The sequence below is a fragment of the Odontomachus brunneus genome, unplaced genomic scaffold (assembly GCF_010583005.1).
Source record: "Odontomachus brunneus isolate Ranch 3 - 2012 unplaced genomic scaffold, Obru_v1 Obru_scaffold_709, whole genome shotgun sequence".
NCBI lineage: Eukaryota > Metazoa > Arthropoda > Insecta > Hymenoptera > Formicidae > Odontomachus > Odontomachus brunneus.
The window spans coordinates 1-1,820 of NW_022640159.1; the positions used below are offsets into that span (position 1 = coordinate 1).

Here is a 1,820-nt window from a genome sequence, read left to right on the forward strand (position 1 = left end):
ACACACACACACACACACACACACATTTATAATATAATATAAAATTAGATTTTTAAATTAAACATATTATTGAAGCTTATATTATATAGAAATACTGATTCAATAAAAAGATAAATTAATTAATAACGTAAATTAAAGATAATAGAAATATAAATAGAAATAGAAATATATTTTAACTTTTATGTTATAGAAAAATATCAATGAGATTTTTTGTTAGCAGCATACCGTAGTACTCTTAAATGGTGTTCCACAATTATTGCCAATCGACGTTGAACCGTGTCAAACTGTTTTTGATCATACACCAAGCGATCCAACCATCTCATCAGCACACTCAATTGACCGCACGCATGCATCGCAAATACTGCCGCGAGACTACAAGCGCTAACTGTCACGGAATTGACAACGATGCTAGATATGAGTTGCAATACTAACGCGATTTCGCCTTCTGGACTATATCTAATATCCACAAATTTGCTGTAAGAGGGACATGGTAGCACATGTACCATCACACTTTTGTTGCCAATATAGGCAATCGTTGGCGTGATACCTTGCAGAAGGCTATGGGAGAATACGCCGCTGTGCATAAAAACTGCACACAAACCAGCGACAAACCTGCCAAACTTGGCGTATTTTAGCATTACTTGTCGGTCTTCGAATTCCGTCACTGTTCGCCAATCAGTTTTCATATGCTGCATGCAACGATGTATTTCGCGACTACGAAACAATAACGAAAAGTAATTCATGCCACCCATGCACCAATGACTCAATGGCCCCACGGCTTTCAATTTCATATGAACGTCGGTCTCCTCGAACAGAATGTTCAAGATGCACGGCACAACTGCAAAGGCTATCAGGGAATAGCAAATAAATATTTGTATCGTTGACCGCACTTTTTCTCCGACTGTTGTAGTGGCTGATCTCGGCCAAGCACCTACTGACTTCAGGAACCAACGATTCAACTGAAGACTATAATCACTCGCATCCTGCTGCGAGACCGCGGGTTGTACACGTTTGCCAGTGACCATGATCACTCGACGCAAGTGCAAATGCTACTGAATGGATTATTAGACGCTGCGTGCAGACAGGAAATGGCGCTTGCGCCTACGAGAGGTCTATGTTTCTTGATAGGTAATAATAGGATATTTTTTGTATGCGCTTGGTGAGTCGATCAATAGTCATATCTCATATAGTGTGTTATATTGAGAGATGTGAGTTGTCTGGCAAGGAAAGTGACTTTGATGATTATACACTACCGATTAAGTGTTTATCTATCTTGGTTTGTGGTACATGAAATTTTTTTTAAATTATTCTACATTCATGTCTAAATATCTAAAAATGATAAATCTGATATGATATTCTCTGATAGACAAACTGATACGTAAATTTTACAATAACTTTTAATCTTGAGTTACGAAATGTAGTAACATATATTTTCTTATGACTGTTTAAATTGCAATGATATTGCAATGATGAAATAATAATATATATAATCAGTAAAGTTTACTTAATGCAATGTGTCAATAAGTATATTTAAAATTTAGCATAAATATATCGATATGAATATTCGTTTGCGATAAATTTACGTAAAGTTGACTACTCCTTTATTCTTATATATTATTAAATAGAAAATAGGTAAAATTGAGATATATAATTATAACAAATGTATTTTGCAACGTTATTATAATGAAAAGTTTAAGTTGCAGCGTTGCATAAATTTGTAATTTGTTTCAGATAAATCTATTTAATTTTTTATATAGATAATTTTCTCTATGAACATAAAGTTATCATAAATTGAACAAAAATTAATTACATGCTAGAAG

General features: G+C 34.0%; 1 protein-coding gene across 1 annotated transcript; it reads right to left on the bottom strand.

The window, feature by feature from the left end:
- Positions 1-225: 225 nt before the first annotated feature.
- On the bottom strand, positions 226-1,025 carry LOC116853758 (the record flags this gene model as incomplete). Its single annotated transcript, XM_032834951.1, has 1 exon — positions 226-1,025. A coding segment is annotated over exon 1 (800 nt), but the record flags the coding sequence as incomplete, so codon positions are not given.
- Positions 1,026-1,820: the final 795 nt, after the last annotated feature.